This window comes from Mangifera indica, chromosome 1 (assembly GCF_011075055.1).
Source record: "Mangifera indica cultivar Alphonso chromosome 1, CATAS_Mindica_2.1, whole genome shotgun sequence".
Lineage (NCBI taxonomy): Eukaryota > Viridiplantae > Streptophyta > Magnoliopsida > Sapindales > Anacardiaceae > Mangifera > Mangifera indica.
The window spans coordinates 24,347,682-24,365,621 of record NC_058137.1 but is presented as its reverse complement, the minus strand read 5'-3'; the positions used below and the strand labels follow the sequence as shown (position 1 = coordinate 24,365,621).

The window sequence follows — 17,940 nt, the reverse complement described above, 5'->3', positions numbered from 1 at the left end:
TTATTTTATTTTTAATTTTAAATTATTTAATTACATGAAAACACATAATCTATATACTCTAAAAATATTTATGTATAGTTTACTTGTTCTAGAAATTTCAAATCCACCCAAATTTCCAGCAACGTATTGATAAAGCATAAACTGAAAAATTAAAAATCTAATAACAAAAAGTCACACAGATTTGAAGAAGAACAAGGTCTTGTATATCTCTAAACATCAAGCTTAGGTGAAAGTCCTAAAAAAAAAAAAAAGAAAGAAAAAAACAAATGAGCATCCAGAGAAGTTGCCTCAACTTTAATTTCCTTTAACCATATATGCTCTGTCTATGCAATTTAACATAATAAGAAAAAGAAGACATTAAAGTTAAAATAATTTAAGAATTATGCTTTAGTTATACAATGGCGAAAAAGAGGTTAAAAAGAAGCAAATGGAGGCCAACTAACTGTCTTTTGTTACAGTTCATTTTCTAAATATGACAAGAACAAGGCTCATTGGCTCATGGAGAAAGTAAAACCCAAGTCAAATTAAACACTGCATGCAGCATCATACAACTAACTTGACATCATTTTCTTGTACTTGTTGTCTAATTTGCTCATGCCTTGCGCTATTCCTCTACTCCAAGCCAAACTTCTTCCTCAAATCTAAGCAAAAGCCAAACACCTTCTTCTCATCAGGAAGTGTCTTAGAAATGCTCTCTTTCTGCATGCATCTCTTAGCCCAAGCAATGAATTTGGGGCACTCTGTCTCTACATTGAACTTGCCCATTGTTTCATATGTGTAAAACCAACAATAGTATGGGATCAAACATACATCTACATATCCGAGGGTCTCACCCCCAAAGTAAGGCTTGTCTCCAAGCTGCTCTTCCAGCTGTTTAATAATTTCAACGAATTCCTTCTTTGCTGCTTCCTGTTGTTCTCCTGTTGTGTACCATGTCCTCCTGCCAGCATCAAATACCTGCAGTTGGGTCATTAAAATTTTCCATGATTAGTTCATTGACCTCTTTTGAGACTTAGCTGGAGTCTGCCAGCATTTCAACAACAAGAATTGAATTTCCTCAAATCTCCTATAAGAAATGGCTGTATTTCCAGGGAAGCTACCAAATCAACAGTGGATGGGCTACTGCACGTTGCCAGATGCTGCCTTAACTTTGACATGCTAGGAAATAAATTTTTTCCTTCAGTAAAGGGAAACATAGAACTAAAATGGAAAGATGGAAATATTTATTTTAATGTGTATCATTGCCAGGACACAAACACATATTTGTCAGCTATTCATTGAGTTGATCTAGAACTATTTCATACAGCCATCAAGTTTGCTGGTTTTTGAGTTCAACAAAATCTTCAATAAAATATGAAAATCATCATATATAGCCTCAAAAATTCATCACAATCCTCATAGAATTTTAAGAAAATATGTACGAAGAATCCACAGAAGTTAAAAAAAACTGAAAAAATGGAACCAACGCATGCTAGCTAAACCTTATTGATCTTATATCAATGAAATCGCAATCAAAATAATAAGTGTCAACTTCCAGTAACATAGCCCAACAAGTCAAAAGCTATTTCTGTACACAATAATCAACTTTCTTTAGAACCTAAAGAATCACATTTTGATCTCAAAAAAGGATATACTCCCATAAACACATTTCCATTCATGACATAAAAACCAACTTACCTTCTTGTCAATATAATCAACCCAGAATCTAGCTTGAGCTCTCTGATAAGGATCAGAAGGAAGCAGAGGCGATTTATCCTTCCACACTTCATCAATGTATTGCACAATGATGGATGACTCACAAATGGGTTTTCCTTTGTGAATGAAAACTGGGATCTTTTTATAAACAGGGTTCATCCGCAGAAGCAAATCACTCTTGTTCCTTAAATCCTCTTCTTTCAACTGATACTCGATTCCTTTCTCTGCCAACGCAACCCTGACCCTTATTCCAAACATGCTGGGCCAAAAATCCAACAAAATCACCTCATCTGGCATGATTTCATAAACTTAATTTCTGTAAGCGAAGACTAAAATAAATATATTGCAAATTTTACCACATTTCTTCCCACTTATATTAATAATCTACAAAGACAAAATTTTGAGTACATTACATGAAATTAAAAGGCCAAATCAAAGAGTTAGCTACGGATTCAGCACTAAACATACCCGTTTTAACTGAAGGGGAACTCAAAGAATATTCATCACTTTCATTGAAGTTCTTGGCCATGCTGCTTGTACTAAATTTGAAGGAAGAACTGAAGCCACATTTCAATGCGTTGGATTTTTGTGTCTTTAGCTGACCGGGAGACCCTTTGAATCCCACCAATCGGCAGCTTTTAACCAGAAAAGTATGATTTGTGGCTTGTTTCGGGGAGGGCGGCGGACTAATAAGTGGTCGGTGAAGTGAACCCATCTTCTGCATCATCTCCTTCAAGTTGAAGACCTAGCAAAAATGTATCTTTAATAAGAAATTAAATTCGGGACGGGGGAAGGAAATAATTGCGAAATCAATTAAACACGTTCATTTTTTATAATCTTAATATAGAAAACTGGGTCGCCGAAATACTGAGGTAGGCCAGGCAGTGAGAATAAATGGAGAGTTGTAATTGTATGGCGTGGATCATTATTAAGTTTTAATTTCAATAATATTATATTATTATATAATTAAATATTATATTTTTTATTATTTAATTATATAATTACATATTATTATTTATATAAATTTTTAATTTTTAATTAATCATAAGTATGTGTCTTTTGGCATATAATTAATAAAGAATTGTCATTGCTATAAAAAAAAAAAAAATGTGTAGATTCTTTTTTTCAGACAAAAAAAACTTATATTGTCTTTGTAAGATTAAACCAACCAATACAAAGTTGATAAGGTTCAAACCCATACTCTCGTATTTGAGCACTAACCTTGCAGGCAAATGTGGATATATTTGTCTTTCCAATTTTTTTAATATAATTTATGGATAAAAAGTAAGAATTAGAAAAGGTTTTATTAAGAAACCAAACTGAGGTGAAAGGACACAGAAAGGAAGTGTCCTTCATTATTCAGAAAGAAAATCACAAGATCATTAGCTCATGAAGAAAGCAGAACACTTTCCCAAACAAAACATATTTGACATTTCTCTCTAATCCAACCCAAACATCTTCCTGATCTCTAAGCAAAACTCAAACACTTTCTTCTCATCAGGGAGTGCCTTTGCAACACTATCTTTCTGCACACATCTTTTTGCCCATTCAATCAGTTTGGGACAATCTGCCTCCAGGCTGAACTTCCCAAACCTCTCATATGAATAAAACCAACAGGAGTAAGTGATCAAACATATGTCCACCAACCCAAATGCCTCTCCCCCAAAATAAGGCTTCTCTCCCAGCTGCATCTCCAAGACCTTCATTATTTCAGTGAACTCCTTCCCTGCTGCTTCCTGCTCTTCCCCTTTTGTCTGCCATGTCTTCCTCCCAGGACCGTTTACCTGCAATTTTATGTGCATCTTTTTTATGCATCTCATTTTTCTTTTTAATATGAAACTGATTAAAAATATACAAAAAGGAATTGTGTTTTGTTAGAAATTTTAAATTACACATTAACTATAATTTTAGTTTAATAAAATTAAATAATTGAATAATTCAATCATAGATTATAAATAAACTTAAGTGATCAAATAATAATAAATTAAATATACTTAAAAGTTATGATTTAGTGTGAGCTTGATAATTGATTATATATTGGATAAGTTTCTACTCTGAAACTAATACAATATAGTTTTTTTTCATTGAAAGTTATCATTCAAAAAGATTTTATAAACAGAAAGATCAATCATTTTAATACAGGTAATCTTAGCAACGTTACATATTCATATGCATGATGCTCTAAATGTTCTTATAACCCTAAAGAGTTTTAATTCATCATTTTGTAAATCCTGTGGAGTTAGGATTTCATGACTTTATGTTTTGTTTATGAATATTGAAAAAATTCAAATATGTTCAAATAAAAACAACCTAGAAGTTACCATCTTATCTATGTAATCAACCCAGAACCTAGTTTGAGCTCTCTGGTACGGATCGGAGGGAAGCAAAGGAGATTTCCCCTTCCACATCTCATCGATGTACTGAACAATGATGGAAGATTCACAGACGGGTTTGCCGTTGTGAATGAGAACTGGGATCGTCTTATTAATCGGGTTCATTTGAAGAAGCAGATCGCTTTTCTTGTTGTTCACCAAATCCTCTTCTCTATACTCATACTTGACTCCTTTTTCTGCCAAAGCAATCCTGACCCTTAAACCAAACATGCTGGGCCAGAAATCCAACAGAATTACTTCATCTTCCATTGTCTCAGAAGCTCAGTTAACTGCTGATGAGCAAAGGGTAAAAGGTAGAAAAAATAATAAAGAAGTTGGAGAGGATGATCAAATTTACTTGGTCATTATTTCTTGAACATGTTAGTGTTGCCAGTTAACTGCCAAGTCGTTTTCTTGAAGAGTCATGTTAGTGTTGTTTTTTCATTGGTTTAATCGTAGTCTCTGTTTTTTCTGAGCTGACAAAAGGAAAAAAATAAGCATTTGTCCTTTCATATTTATATTGTAAACATTGGTTGAATCGTAGTCATGCTAAGAAACTTGAATTTTGTGACATTAATTTATGGTAAATAAGCAAGAAAGGCCGTGTTTGTTTATGTATTACATTTATCCTTTTGTAATTTTTTGCTAATTAATTAAAATAATCATCCTTCAAAGGGGTTGTATAAAGATAATATTTCATTCTAACCATACACTTCTGCAGTTAAGATGAATTAAATCGGTTTTTGCATTCTAAGAGATAATTTGAGTAGTAAAAAAAAAAATTTTAGGTATAACAAAATAGATTCAAGTCTTCTCTCTTAAAATTTTAAGATCAAACTTTTAACTTAGTTCAGTGATTATGAGACTAGTCATTAAACTCAAATTTAACCTGTTTGATTTGGTTGATTTAACGGGAATAAAATAATCAAAATCAAATGAGAATCTTTGTTACAAAAAAAAAAAACTAACTTTTGACTCTGTTTCATCTATTTCAAAACTCACGTACTAACAGATGTATAGTTATCATTACACATACCATTCATCTCCTATAAGTCTTGATAATTCAAATAAACTTTTAGCATAAAATGAGTTAACAGTTAGTACATTTGTTGATATTCATTTTTTTTATTGCTCAAGGTGTATCGATTGATCCGAGGTTTCATATATATTATGTATAATGTGTAAGGTGAAAAATATCAATGTACCCCCTAAACATAAAATATATATATACCTCATGTATTACATATTGAAATTTTTTAATAAGCCTCATGCATATTACATATTGCAAAATTTTAATAAAACCTCTTGCACATTGCACATAGTTCGATATCAATAAGCCATTACATATTGTGCAAATAATTCAATATCATATTAGGTGATTGATATAGAAACGTTCATAGTCTTGATATTATTCTGATCAATGATACATATAATATGATAAAGTAATCATCACACTAAACGACCTATAAAAGTATTGACAAATCTCCAGTGTCAAAGTTTTAGATATCAATTCGGTTTAACACATGGGTGTATGCTAATAGATAGTGTTATATGTGATTCCTTAGTTTGAGATCATTGAAATATTTCATACATCAATTGATTGAGTTTGATGTTAGTCTAATGTAAACTTTCTTAGAGGGTTATTAGTACAATAGTGATTGACTATATTGATAAATGTAGCGAGATTATAATGAATCAACAAATAATTCATCAGTCTCAAATATGAAAGAAAGATATAATAGTGCTATTTGATTGATAACTACGATTAATGAAATATGTGTTCGTAGTGTGGATTTGGGTCAAAATCTGCATTTAATCAAACTTGATTATTATTTTGGAAGTTAAGTCAATAAGTTAAAATAATCAAAATAGATACTACTTTTATCTCTTAACTTTGATAAGATATCAGTATGATAATATAATTAAAAATCTATTAAGTGTAATAATCCTTCTTTTTTTTAAATAAAAAAATTATTTAAACCAAGGCACTCTAGTAATAACATATTTTTTTACTGTTGGAAATTAAAAACCTTCTTGCCTATTTGTACTTTATATAAATAATTTTATCATATAATATTTTATTATTAATGTTGCACTTGAAAAAATAAATGTTTACCAAATTATAAATAGTAAATGATTTTAAAAATATTTTTATAAGGACCAAAAAAAGGGTAAATATAAACGAAATTGAAGAAAAGAACAGAGGAAGGAATCATGTTGTCCTATCAATAAGGAAGGTTAGACATGTCATTTGGGTTGGGCCAAATGGAGGCTCGACCTGAAACACAAAAAAAGTTTAGGCACGATAAAGCCCGGCCCGACACTGTAGAGTGTCGGGTTAGGCCCATTGGTCTTTCAGGTTGGGCTTAAAACTTTAATATTAAATTTATAGACTAACTCGATATGGTTTATAAAATAAAAATTTTTATTTTTTTTTTGGACAATAGAAGCAGAAAATTTGCTTCTGCTGCCTTGTGGCAGAAGCAGATTTCTACTTCTGCCAAATGGTAAATTGGCTTCTGCTTAATTTTTTTAAATTAATTTATTTTTTTAAATAAATCTATTCTATTTTCCTTCATTTTCACTTTTATTTACAAATCTTTTAATCTCTCAATCTCAACTATTTCATTATATTTTTAATATCATTTTCTCTCATTAACTCTCTTTCGAAAAAAATCTGAATTCGTAAATAATAATTCTTTATATTTATAATTTTATTTTTATTTTAATTTTATCATTACAAAATATTATAAAATATCTAAATTCACAAATAATAATTCTTTATCTTTGAAAAATTCAGAGATTTAGATATAGAAGATGAGTAGATAAATGTTATATAGTAGATATATTTTATTTATGTTTTGTAATTTATACCATATGTAAATTAATTTATTTGTACTATGTTATCAATTTATAATATTTTTCATCATGTAACCATTGTATTCCTTCGCCACAAGTGAGATATTATAAATAAAATATTCGAGATACTGTTATTAGTTTTAATAATTAAAAAATAATTTGTATTTAAAAATTTTAATTAAATTTTTTTAAAAAACATTGATTAAATGAGCCGGGTTGGCCTAATTAAAGCCCAACCCGACCCGACCCAATTAAGGTCTGTTATTATATGAGACGGGCCTTTATATTTCAATGGATCGGCCCTGCCCAAAGGCCCATTACTGTTTGGGTCTTGGGCCCGGCCCATTAACCCAATGGACCGAGTCGGAACCAACCCGGCTAGACCCATTGACATCTCTAAGGAAGGTTAATCCTTCACCAGTTGTATTCAAACAAACCTTTACATGAAGTAATATTAGATTTTGACCTTTTACCGTATGAAAGAGCAATGTTATATATATATACAATTGATATATAATTTAAGTATATAAATAATATATTATTATATATTTGAGTATTATTTTATCTTTAATTTAAAATTATCTAATTATATGATAATATATTTTTTATATACTTAAATTATATATATAGTCTTATTATATATGAAAATATTTTTCGAAGTCACAGGATGATTAAAAGATAGACAAGTATTATTTTTTCATATATCCAAATTCCCAAGCCAGCTATAATTGCCATAAAATATGAATAATATATATCATGGCAAAAAGGATCATTGATCAGCTTTAGGCCTTAGTAGCTCAACCCAACATCTAAAAGACACCCACAAGTCAAAAAATCACCCAAAACCTCAGTCACTGGGGGAAACAAATATATAATAGAGAGATCAAATATGTCGAAGTAAAAAAATATCATGATTGAAGCGTAACGTGTAATATTTGATAAATAAGGGAGAATAAAGTCAACAGTTTATTTAGGGTAAATTGGATAAAAAATTTTCAATTTACTGAAGGAAAAATATGCTTTCCTGACCATTTTTCTTCCAAGATAAAGAAAAACATGCACAGGGACATCCTTTTTTTTTAATCTTTTATGGCAAAAACTGTGGCTGGGATTGACATAATTTATACAATAATAAAACTATACATATACAGATAAAAAATTAAATCAGAATATATGCAAGCAAGATAGGGAATGAGAGATGACCAAAAGGGGATGCCAGGAGAAGCAGAAAGACAAGGCAATGAGCTAAATTTGTTGTTTTATGCTTTTATTCAAAACACCAATATCCAGAAGAACATTAGGCAAAACGTAAAATACAACAAATGATCCCAAAACCAAACCACAAGGACACTGTGAATTGTGTGTTTTCTCCAATTTATTCAGCAAGCGAAACAAAAATATAACAAACACAAACACAACACAAGGCTCACACCGCAACAATTGCCTTTAACCTAACTCTAAATATTTCTCTCTATTCAAACCCAAGACTTTTCCTATATTCTGTAAGAAATCCCAGAACTTTCTTCCCATCAGGGAGTGACTTTGCAACGCTTTCCTTCTCCATACATCTCTTTGCCCATGCACTGAAATTGGGGCACTCAGCTGCTACACTGAACTTGCCAAACGTCTCGAATGCATGGAACCAGCTGTAGAAAGGGATCAGAGATAAGTCCACGAACCCAAAGGCCTCGCCTCCGAAGTAAGGCTTGTCTCCCAGCTGCCCTTCCAAGGTCTTGATTACTTCAATGAATTCCTTCTTTCCCTCCTCCTGTGCTTCACCTGTTGTGGTCCATGTCTTCCTTCCACCTTCTAATAACTGCAATTTTCTTTACTGAGTTAGCATCTTTATTATGAAATAGGCAAGACTTCGGATCAAACTTCTTAAAAATTACAATTTGGTTTCTTAAATGATTTGGTTTTGGTTGATAAAGTGTAGAAAAACAGTTTTCAATTTATGTTACGGTTTGAACTATTTTCAAACCGAACCAAACCTTCAAACGCGGTGGGTTTGGTTAGTTATTTTCTCCAGTTAACACATACAATGAGAATGGAGGAAATGAAACCTCCATTCGATTCAAGTAATCATATTTTATAAATTGCAGAAGAAAAAGGCAAATCCTACAAGACATCAATCACAAATTAAGCAAACAAAAATCTTGAAAATAATTCAATTTTTTTTACCTTTTTGTCAATAAAATCAACCCAGAATCTAGCTTGAGCCCGCTCATAAGGATCAGAGGGGAGTAAAGGAGTTTTATCCTTCCAAACCTCATCGATGTACTGAACAATGATCAAAGATTCTAAGACGGGTTTCCCATTGTGAACAAGAACCGGGACCTTTTTATGAATGGGATTCATCTGCAAAAGCAAAGGGCTCTTGTTCCTCAAATCCTGCTCTTTGTTCTCATACTTGACGCCTTTCTCCGCCAATGCAATTCTCACCCTCATGCCATAGATGCTTGGCCAAAAATCCAACAAAATCACCTCGTCCGCCATCGTTGCAGAAACTCCAAACTCAGAATAAAAGATTTTATGAAATGATGTTGATGAAAAATGAAGAGTTCGATGGAGTATTTATAGGAAACCATGATGTGTCTGTCGTCATCACATATGTCTTTTTTTTTTTTGGAAAAAAATGCAAAAAAAGAATAAAATATTTTGCCAAGAAAAAGATTCTAGGTGCTTCTTCGACATGGTCATCGCTTATGTCATAGTTCCGCCGCCAGTCAAACTACCGATCCTCTTTTTTTTTTTCTAATAAAAATTTAACATTTTAATCAAAGGGAACAATTTTTTTTTTATAAATATAATAATGATTTGAATTTAAAAATTTCTTTTAATTTTAATATTTCATTAATTTTTTTCTTTTTAATAACCATTTTTCACAATTTATGTAATGATGTTGTTGAAAAGTGAAGAGTTTAATTGTATCTTTACAGAAAACTTGGATGTGATAAGGATAAATGTTGTGACGTAGTCACAAAGTTCATACATTGTTTCTGTACATAACTCTTACTCCTATTGAAACCTTTGACGGAAAAAGAAAACGAACATTAAATTTTTTGCCAAGAAAAAGATTCTAGAGGCTTCTACATTATAGTCATTGCTTACCAGATTATTATCCACACTAATTTCTCTTGGCATTACTAATTTATATTTATATAAAGAAATATGGGATACCCTTTTCCCGTAATATTAATAATTAAGCAATATTAAAATTTAATAAATAATTATTTATATATAAAATTATACACAAAAATTATACATATATATTATTTAATGAAAACAAGAGGTTATAGACAAAATGGAAGAACTAAAACCGGCTTGCTCAGAGATAATTATGGAGATTTATTAATATTTTAATTGAATTATAATAAAATATTATATTATTTCTATTGAAAAGGAAAAGAGTACTTTGGCTTATTGACATAAAAGGAAAGTTTGATTTTAATAAAATTATTTTCACAAATAATAAAAAATTTAATTTTATATATAAATAATGATATATTATTATATAATTAGATATCATTTTATTTTTAATTTAAAATTATTCAATTATATATTAATATATTATTATTTATCTGTGCTGACATTACTTCATCTTCCATTGTTTCAGAAGCTCAATTAACTGCTGATGAACAAAAGGTAAAAGGTCGAAGAAATAATGAAGAAGTTGGACAGGATGATCAAATTTACTTGTTCATTCTTTCTCTTAGTAGTTTTCTTGAAGAGTCATCTTACTATTGTTTTTTCATTGGTTTAATCGTAGTCTCTGTTTTTTTCTGTGCTGACAAAAGAGAGAAAATAATCATTTGTCCTTTCATATTTATTGTGTAAACATTGGTCTAATCGCACTCAAGTTAAGAAACTTGAATTTTGTGACATAAATTTATAGTAAATAAACAAGAAAGGCAGTGATGGTTTATATATTACATTTATCCTTTTGTAATTTTTTGCTAAATAATTAAAACAATCATCCTTCAAAAGGGTTGTACAAAGATAATCTTCCATCCTAACTCTACACTTTTATAATTAAGATGAAGTAAATTAATTTTTCCCTTTGGAAGGATAATTTGAATAATAAAAATATAAGATTTCAGATATAAGAGCATAGATTCAAGTCTTCTTTCTTAACATTTCAAAATCAAGCTTTTGACCTGATTCAGTAATTATGAAACCAATCATTGAACTCGAATTTGACCTGTTTGATTTGGTTTATTTGACCCTAATAAAACAATCAGACTTAAATGAGATTCCTCATTATCAAAATAAAAAAAGAATTAAATTAACTTTTGACTCTATTTCATCCATTTCAAAACTCATGTACCAACATATGTATAGTTATCGTTGCACATATCAATCACCTCTTATAGATCTTGATAATTCAAAGAAACTTTTTAAGCACAAAATGAGAAAACGGTTAGTACATTTGTTGATGTTCATTTTTTTTATTGCTCAGGGTGTATAGATTTATCAAAGGTTTCACATATGCTGTGTATGATGTGTAAGGTAAAAACATATTAATAAACCCCCTAAACATAAAATATATATACCTCATGCATTAAATATTGAAAATTTTTAATAAGCCTCATGCATATTACATAGGGTAAATTTTTAAGCATAGTTTAATATCAATAAGCCATTACATATTGCACAAATAATTCAATATCATATTAGGTGGTTGATCTATAAACGTTCGTAGTCTTGATATTATTCTGATTAAGGGTACAGATAATATGATAAGGTAATCATCATATTGAACAATCTATAAAGTTAATAACAAAACTCACGTGTCAAGGTTGTGAATATTAATTTGGCATAACACATGAGTGCATGCTAGTTGCATGTCCACTGAATAGATCTAATAAGAGAATTCCTCATCGATGGTAACCACAATGTTTGTGGAATAAAATCTCTAATAGATAATGTTATATGTGATTTCTAGATTTGAGATCATCGAAATATTTCATATATTAATTAAATTGGTTTAGTTTGATGTTAATCTAATGTAAACTTTCGCAGAGGGTTATTAGTACGATAGTGATTGATTATATTGATAAATGTAGCAAGATTATATTGAATCAACAAATAATTCAACACTCTCAAATACGAAAGAAAGATATTGTAGCATTATTTGATTGATAACTACAATCAATGAAATATATGGCCGTAGTGTGGATTTGGGTCAAAGTTTTTATCTAATCAAACTCAATTGTTATTTTGGAAGTTAAGTCAATAAGTCAAAATAATCGAGATAAACACTACTTCTGTCTCTCAGTCTTGATGAAGTATCAGTATGATAATATAAATTACTATATAATTAAAAATCTATTAAGTGTAATAATCCTTCCTTTTTTTTTTTAAATAAAGATTATATTAACCAAAGCACCCTAATAATAATATTTTTTTTTTCTGGTGGAAATTAAAAACCTTCTTGCATTAATTTGTACTTGATATAAATAAGTTTATCATATAATATTTTATTATTAATGTTGCACGTGAAAAAATAAATGTTTACCAAATTATAAATAGTAAATGATTTTATAATATTTTTATAAGGACAAACAAAATGATAAATATAAACGAAGTTGAAGAAAAGAACAGAGGAAGGAATTATATTGTCCTATCAATATGGAAGGATCATCTTTCACCAATTGTATTCAAGCAAACCTTTACATGAAGTAATATTAGATTTTGACCTTTTTAACATATAAAAGAATAATATTACGTGTATACATGATTAATATAATTTTAATATATAGATAATATGTCATTATATAATTAAATATGATTTTATTTTTAATTTAAAACTATTTAATCATATAATAATATATTATTTATATATTCAAATTATATATAAAAAATACATATGCATAATTTTATTACATATAAAAATATATTTCTAAGTCAAAAGATGATTACAAGGTAGACAAGTATTATTATTTCATATCTCCAAATTTCCATAAAATATGAATAATATATGTTACGGCAAAAATGCTCATTGATCAGCTTTCGGCCTTAATAGCTTAACCCAACTTCTAAAATACATCCACAAGTCATAAAATACCCAAAACCTCAATCACCTGCAGAAACAAATATATAATATTGAGGGGTCAAATTATGTTAAAGTTAAAAAATAATAAATCAACAAAAATAGTGAAATTTAATAAGAGTTCCTAGGAAATTTTAGAAATTATTTTGATATTTTTAATAAATTAAACTAATATATTTTGAAGACTTAAAATGATATAAAAATATTCATTTTTCAATTCTAAATGAGCAACTAAAATATTTAAAACCCAAAAGGGTGACCCCTTATTGAGTCCCTTGAGCCCGCTACTGTCGCCAATAATTAAACTAGAATATTATGATTGAAGTGTAACGTGTAATATTTGACAAATAAAGGAGAATAAAGCCAACAGTTTATTCAGGGTAAATGGGATAAAAAATTTTCTATTTACTGAAGGAAAAATATAGTTCCCTGACCAATTTTCTTCCAAGATAAAGAAAGACATGCGTAAAGACATCTTTTTCTAATCTTTTATTGCAAAAGCTGTGGCCGGGATTAGTTGCATATACAAATAATTTATACAATAATAAAATTATACCTGCCTATTTTAGATATACAAATGAAAAATTAAATCAGAATATATGCAAGCAAGATAGGGAATAGGAGATGACCTAAAGAGGAAGCCAGGAGAAGCAGAAATAGAATGCAATGAGCTAAATTTGTAACTGTATGCTTTTATTCAAAACACCAATATCCAGAAGAACATTAGTCAAAATGTAAAATACAACAAATGATCCCAAAACCAAACCGCAAAGACACAGTAGAGTGTGTGTTTTCTCCAATTTATTCAGAAAGCGAAACAAAAATAAAACAAACACAAACACAACACAAGGCTCTCACCGCAACAAATGCCTTTAACCTAACTCTAAATTTTTTTCTCTATTCAATCCCAAGACTTTTCCTATATTCTGTAAGAAATACCAGAACTTTCTTCTCATCAGGGAGTGACTTTGCAACACTTTCCTTCTCCATACATCTCTTTGCCCATGCACTGAAATTGAGGCACTCAGCTGCTACACTGAACTTGGCAAACGTCTCGAATGCATGGAACCAGCTGTAGAAAGGGATCAGAGATAAGTCCACGAACCCAAAGGCCTCGCCTCCGAAGTAAGGCTTGTCTCCCATCTGCCCTTCCAAGGTCTTGATTACTTCAATGAATTCCTTCTTTCCCTCCTCCTGTGCTTCACCTGTTGTGGTCCATATCTTCCTCCCAGCTTCATATAACTGCAATTTTCTTTACTGAGTTAGCATCTTTATCATGAAATAGGCAAGACTTCGGATCAAACTTCTTAAAAATTACAATTTGGTTTCTAAAATGATTTAGTTTTGGTTGATAAAGTTTAGAAAAACAGTTTTCAGTTTATGTTATAATTTGAACTATTTTCAAACCAAACCAAACCAAACCTTAAAATGCGGTGGGTTTGGTTAGTTATTTTCTCCAGTTAACACATACAATGAAAATGGAGGAAATGAAACCTCCATTCAATTCAAGTAATCATATTTTATAAATTGCAGAAGAAAAAGGCAAATCGTACAAAACATCAATCACAAATTAAGCAAACAAAAATCTTCTTTTTACCTTTTTGTCAATAAAATCAACCCAGAATCTAGCTTGAGCCCGCTCATAAGGATCAGAGGGGAGTAAAGGAGTTTTATCCTTCCAAACCTCATCAATGTACTGAACAATGATCGAAGATTCTAAGACGGGTTTCCCATTGTGAACAAGAACCGGGACCTTTTTATGAATGGGATTCATCTGCAAAAGCAAAGGGCTCTTGTTCCTCAAATCCTGCTCTTTGTTCTCATACTTGACGCCTTTCTCCGCCAATGCAATTCTCAGCCTCATGCCATACATGCTTGGCCAAAAATCCAACAAAATCACCTCGTCCGCCATCGTTGCAGAAACTCCAAACTCAGAGTAAAAGATTTTATGTAATGATGTTGATGAAAAGTGAAGAGTTCGATGGAGTACTTATAGGAAACCATCATGTGCCTGTCGTCATTGCATATGTATTAAAAAAAAAAAAACTGCCAAAAAAAGAATAAAATATTTTGCCAAGAAAAAGATTCTAGGAGCTTCTTGGACATGGTCATCGCTTATGTCATAGTTCCGCCGCCAGTCAAACTACTAATCCCTTTTTTTTACTAACAAAAATTTAACAATTTAATCAAAGGACAGCAAATGATCCCGAAACCAAACCACAAAGGACACAGTGAGAGGGCCCATTTTCTCCAATTAATTCAGAAACCAAAACTACAAAACACAAGGCTCAGACAGCAGCAATTGCCTTAACTTAATTCTAAATCCCCTTTATTCATACCCAAAATATTTCCTCAACTTTACAACAAATCCCAGAATTTTCTTCTCGTCAGGGAGTAACTTTGCAACACTTTCCCTCTCCATACATCGCTTAGCCCAAGCAGTGAACTTGGGGCACTCTGCTGCTAAACTGAACTTGGCGTACGTCTCATGTGCATGGAACCAGCAGTAGTAAGATATCAGAGATAAGTCGACGAACCCGAAGGTCTCGCCGCCGAAGTATGGCTTGTCTCCCAGCTGCCCTTCCAAGGTCTTGATTACTTCAATGAATTCCTTCTTTGCCTCCTCCTGTGCTTCACCTGTTTTGGCCCATGTATTCCTCCCAGGATCATACAACTGCAATTGTCTTTACTTAGTTAGCATCTCTGTTATGAAACTAAGAAGCACAGTGGTTTCTGGGTTTTTAAAACTCTTCTAAACTGATGCGTAACGTTTCGGAAATATAAAAATTTTGAAGAAACGCTTCTCATTTCTTTATTTTTTAACCTATTAAAAATTAATTTTATATTTCTCTCTCTTTCAAAATTTTGATTTCATTACCTCTTTTCTCCGACATATGAAGCGTCTCCTTTCCAGCATGTCAGCAAAAACTCGAAACAGTTTATTTTGTTATTATATTTTTTAAAAGAAATACAAATTGCATTTTTTTTTAATAAAAGTTTGGTTTAAGTTAAAAAATTCTAATATTTTTTATATTTATATTGTTTATATTTCTCACCGCGTTTCCAAGCTTCCATGCTAAATATGAAAACTAGATTCTATAAATTTCAGAAGAAGAGGGCAAAAATTTCTCCTGCAAATCATCAATCAGAAATTCAGCAAACAAAAAACTTAGAAATACTTCAATTTTACCTTCTTGTCAATGAAATCTACCCAGAATCTAGATTGAGCCCGCTCAAAAGGATCAGAAGGGAGCAAAGGAGTTTTATCCTTCCAAACCTCATCAATGTACTGAACAATGATGGAAGATTCACAGACGGGTTTCCCATTGTGAATAAGAACCGGGATCTTTTTATGAATGGGGTTCATCTCCAAAAGCAAAGGGCTCTTGTTCCACAAATCAGCCTCTTTGTGCTCATACTTGATCCCTTTCTCCGCCAATGCAATTCTCACCCTCGCGCCAAACATGCTGGCCCAAAAATCCAACAAAATCACCTCCTCCGCCATCCTTGCAGAAACTCAACAGACTCAGAGTCCAAGATTTTATATAATGATGTTGTTGAAAAGTGAAGACTTTAATGGTATTTTTATAGAAAACTTAAATGTGATAAGGATAAATGTTGTGACGTAGTCACAAAGTTCATACATTGTTTCTGTACATAACTCTTCCTCCTATTGAAAACTTTGATGGAAAAGGAAAACGAATATTAAATTTTTTGCCAAGAAAAAGATTCTAGAGGCTTCTACATTGTAGTCATTGCTTACCAGATTATTATCCACACTAATTTCTCTTGGCATTAATAATTTATATTTATATAAAGAAATATGGGATACTCTTTTCCCGTAATATTAATAATTAAGCAATACTAAAATTTAATAATTAAAAATTAAATATATATTTATTTATACATAAAATTATACATATTATTTAATGAAAACAATAGGTTATAGACAAATTGGAAGAACTAAAATCGGCTTGCTCAGACATAATTATGGAGATTTATTAATATTTTTAATTGAATTATAATAAAATATTATATTATTTCTATTGAGAAGGAAAAGAGTACTTCTGCTTATTGACATAAAAGGTAAGTTTGATTTTAATAAAATTATGAATATAAATAATAATATATTATTATATGATTAGGTATTATTTTATTTTTAATTTAAAATCACTCAATGATATATTAATATATTATTATTTATATATAAAGTTGTATTTATTATTTATACATAGAAATATATTTTATTACTAAAAATAAAATATTATTATAAATATAGATTGTCTAAAAAGATTAATAAATTCAAATTATTACTATATTTAATAAAAAAATTATAGGTAAAAACAATTATTTTATTTGTTTTTATGCATGAGGATATTATTTTAAGTATAGTTATTCTAAAATATTATTACTTACTATTAACTTAATGATTTTTTAATATCTAAAATAGGATTGCGAACAAATTAACTTTTATATTATCAATTATATTATGATTGATAATAAAAAAATAATCAAAATTTTTTATTATTAATAAACTAAATAAATTAATATTAATAATAAAAAATAAATTATATATATTGAACCAAAGCATAACATGAAAATCTTCTAATAAATAGTGAGTAGTTTTACAATTAAGCAAGGTTTTCCTTTTTATGACAGGATGGAATGGAAGGTTAGCAATTAGTATGTATGTTTGATTGTTGTTAATTTTTTTAAACATGACAAAATTTTGAATTTTAAAATTTTTTAATATTTTATTAGTTTTGTTAATTTCTAATGTTTGGTCAATTGTTGTTGTTGTAACTTGTAATGTCTATATTGTTGACCATAATTGCTCGGGTTGACTTGAATGTGATGATATGTCTTGTACAGAGATATCCTGCAGACTAGAGTATTGTTTAACAAATATAACTCTCGATGGCAATTGGCAACCTGAAGAGTTTTTGTTTTCTCATAGTTTAT

At 30.1% G+C, this 17,940-nt stretch overlaps 5 protein-coding genes across 5 annotated transcripts; all 5 read right to left on the bottom strand.

Moving 5' to 3' along the window:
• Window positions 1–357: 357 nt before the first annotated feature.
• On the bottom strand, window positions 358–2,582 carry LOC123228701 (probable glutathione S-transferase). Its single transcript, XM_044654176.1, has 3 exons — window positions 2,164–2,582; window positions 1,678–1,985; window positions 358–957 (listed from the first exon to the last, which is right to left on the bottom strand). Exons 1-3 carry the CDS (start codon window positions 2,420–2,422, stop codon window positions 613–615), a joined length of 912 nt encoding a protein of 303 aa, XP_044510111.1. The 5' UTR covers window positions 2,423–2,582; the 3' UTR covers window positions 358–612.
• A 391-nt stretch (window positions 2,583–2,973) lies between these two features.
• Window positions 2,974–4,447, bottom strand: LOC123228719 (probable glutathione S-transferase). Its single transcript, XM_044654189.1, has 2 exons — window positions 4,017–4,447; window positions 2,974–3,479 (listed from the first exon to the last, which is right to left on the bottom strand). The coding sequence occupies exons 1-2, from the start codon at window positions 4,335–4,337 to the stop codon at window positions 3,135–3,137; spliced, it is 666 nt and encodes a 221-aa protein (XP_044510124.1). The 5' UTR covers window positions 4,338–4,447; the 3' UTR covers window positions 2,974–3,134.
• A 3,720-nt stretch (window positions 4,448–8,167) lies between these two features.
• Window positions 8,168–9,488, bottom strand: LOC123228769 (probable glutathione S-transferase). The gene is made up of 2 exons (XM_044654224.1): window positions 9,108–9,488; window positions 8,168–8,742 (listed from the first exon to the last, which is right to left on the bottom strand). The coding sequence occupies exons 1-2, from the start codon at window positions 9,420–9,422 to the stop codon at window positions 8,398–8,400; spliced, it is 660 nt and encodes a 219-aa protein (XP_044510159.1). The 5' UTR covers window positions 9,423–9,488; the 3' UTR covers window positions 8,168–8,397.
• A 4,162-nt stretch (window positions 9,489–13,650) lies between these two features.
• LOC123228759 (probable glutathione S-transferase) lies at window positions 13,651–14,951 on the bottom strand. Its single transcript, XM_044654217.1, has 2 exons — window positions 14,576–14,951; window positions 13,651–14,220 (listed from the first exon to the last, which is right to left on the bottom strand). Exons 1-2 carry the CDS (start codon window positions 14,888–14,890, stop codon window positions 13,876–13,878), a joined length of 660 nt encoding a protein of 219 aa, XP_044510152.1. The 5' UTR covers window positions 14,891–14,951; the 3' UTR covers window positions 13,651–13,875.
• A 231-nt stretch (window positions 14,952–15,182) lies between these two features.
• Window positions 15,183–16,611, bottom strand: LOC123228778 (probable glutathione S-transferase). The gene is made up of 2 exons (XM_044654231.1): window positions 16,169–16,611; window positions 15,183–15,652 (listed from the first exon to the last, which is right to left on the bottom strand). Exons 1-2 carry the CDS (start codon window positions 16,481–16,483, stop codon window positions 15,308–15,310), a joined length of 660 nt encoding a protein of 219 aa, XP_044510166.1. The 5' UTR covers window positions 16,484–16,611; the 3' UTR covers window positions 15,183–15,307.
• Between the last annotated feature and the right edge of the window lie 1,329 nt (window positions 16,612–17,940).